This window comes from Rhinolophus ferrumequinum, chromosome 27 (assembly GCF_004115265.2).
Source record: "Rhinolophus ferrumequinum isolate MPI-CBG mRhiFer1 chromosome 27, mRhiFer1_v1.p, whole genome shotgun sequence".
In the NCBI taxonomy this organism is placed as follows: Eukaryota; Metazoa; Chordata; class Mammalia; order Chiroptera; family Rhinolophidae; genus Rhinolophus; species Rhinolophus ferrumequinum.
The window spans coordinates 13,698,843-13,701,112 of NC_046310.1; the positions used below are offsets into that span (position 1 = coordinate 13,698,843).

At 42.2% G+C, this 2,270-nt stretch overlaps 1 protein-coding gene across 1 annotated transcript in view; it reads left to right on the plus strand.

Moving 5' to 3' along the window:
- Positions 1–591, plus strand: part of DNAH14 (dynein axonemal heavy chain 14) — a 200,405-nt gene extending 199,814 nt beyond the window's left edge. The window contains exon 85 of the mRNA XM_033099365.1: positions 376–591. Within this exon, the coding sequence (XP_032955256.1) occupies positions 376–591 (216 nt within the window). The remainder of the gene's footprint in view (positions 1–375) is intronic.
- Positions 592–2,270: the final 1,679 nt, after the last annotated feature.

The following is a 2,270-nucleotide window of genomic DNA, read 5'->3' on the forward strand; positions in this document are numbered from 1 at the left end:
AAAAGTTTATCGCAAATCTTAGACCCCTCAGCTTTCCCTCAGTAAGTAATATAAACCATTCCTTCTATTCCCCCATTCCCTCTGAGTTCACTAGGGAAATTTAATGCTATGCATCAGACAGAGAACATTTAAAATAGCCCAAAATATTGCTAACATCTAAAATAGATGTTATGCCAACATCCAATGTTATTTCTCATGAATGTGTACTATAAAGCCATGATTACACTTTAAATTCTCCAGGCAGCATTTCCATATGCAGTTGCGTAGCCTTAAATGTATTTAATTTGTAACAAACACTCCAAGCTAGCATATTAGAAAACGTGAGCTACTGATTTGCTTGGACTATGCAGTTTGACTACTGGATCTTTTTTTAAGATTTCTACTGAAATCCCAAGTGCTTCTAACCAGACAGATTCAGAACTCCAGACTTTTGAATGCCCAGTTTATCAGACACCTGCGAGGTCCAGGACCATGGCAACCACTGGCTTACCCTCACACGTTTTAACTACAGTGTCTTTAGCCACAAAGAAACCGCCTAGTCACTGGATCACAATGCAGGTTGCATTGCTGTGTGAAGAGAATGAAAAATAAACTTCCATACCAAACCATTGAATTTCTGACTATCACCAGATCAACATGTTTCAAGATACTCACATGTAGTCAGCACCATTCACAAACACATCTGTGTTCAGCCAGAGCAGGCAGGTGTAGCCTCTTTCTGCGTTGGTACGTGAAAACTTTAGTATGGGTCGGGGTGCGGGGGGATCCCCAGCTGCTTTTTGTTCTGAGCAACATCTCTGCAGATGGGCTCTAGTTCAGGTGACTGAGCATGTCCTGGGCTGCAGCTGGTTTGACTTTCCTAAAAGTGAAAACCATGGCATTTGGAAAGATACCAGGGCATGTGGTAGTGAACTTGACTCCAAATGGTGATTTCTGCAGTTATGACAAGTCTTGGAAATGCTTTCCCAACTGCTCTGAGTAAACACAAAACACGACCCTGCTGGACCGCCTGCAGAATCTGAGACAGAGTAGGGTCTTCCCTTAAAGTCTTATTCCAACTTCAGATCTTCTCTTCCCACCGAAAAGCCTATCCTGAGAATTCAGCAAACTGGATCAATATGAAAAGGTCTTCGTGTAGGTAGAATTTTTATTATTGAGCACTCTGTTGAGCACTAATAAGAATTTCTGTATAATCCTCATACCACCTATGTACGAGGTGGTATACCAGTCAGATTTTGAACATGAGGAAGCCGGTCTCAGAGGTTTCAGGGACTTGCCAAGCTCACATTGCTGAGGGGGAAGCAGAGCCATGAGTTAAAGCCGCACTTTTCCTTGGCAATGGGTCCACTGGCAGAAAACATCCCCCTGGGTACATAAATGAAGCCCAGCAATCCATTTTCTCCGTAGTAAGAGGGGCAGAGAGGGTGAGATCATATCCAGAACCAGATTCTGTGACAGTTGTGAGCAAAATATTAACATCTTCTTATTTTTATGTCTAGGAAATTGTACTGTCTGAAAGTGACATCAAAAAACCATACGTTAACAGTCTAATTACACACAATGCTGTAGAAAAGCATTGTAAAGACATAGTCCCTGCCATTCAGGAATCAGTAAAAAAATGATGTACAGGGTGGCCCAATTCATTTGCTAAAATAGTTTTAGGAATTATACATGATTTGCTAAACTAGTCCATGATTTATGGAAACTACCAACACACAAAGCCTTTTCTCCAAACAGTACAAAAATAATAACCAAGATATTTCAATATGTTTAACCTACTAGGTGTGGGTGCATATTGTGACACCCACCTTTTGCAAGGCAGTCACACTGGGAAGAGAGGGAGACATGAAGTGTCTGAGCTCATCTCACTGACACAAGTGCGTCTCACACACGTAGTCCTTCAAATGTACATGGGTGCTCTTGTGATGAACAAATTCGTTGGAAAGTATTAATGAATCTCTGATAGTTTTGATCATTTCTCTGTTTTCTCAAACAGCAAATACTAAACGTATGACTATTATCTTGGAAGTGGGACCCTCCACCCTACCCCTTCCAGCTCTCACTTTCTGGGAGCCTCGATAGAAACAGCAGTTGGCCAGGGGTCCCATTTGCCGTTTGGGTCCCCTGTGGTCCAGGAAGGTCCCAAACAAATGATCCTAGGAAAACACGGGAGTGAGTGGGGATGGCCGTCTAAGGGCTAAGGACTCCTGTTTCAATCCCAATGATCCCCGAGTTACACGCAAAAAAAAAAAAAAAAAGAGGCTCCAAAG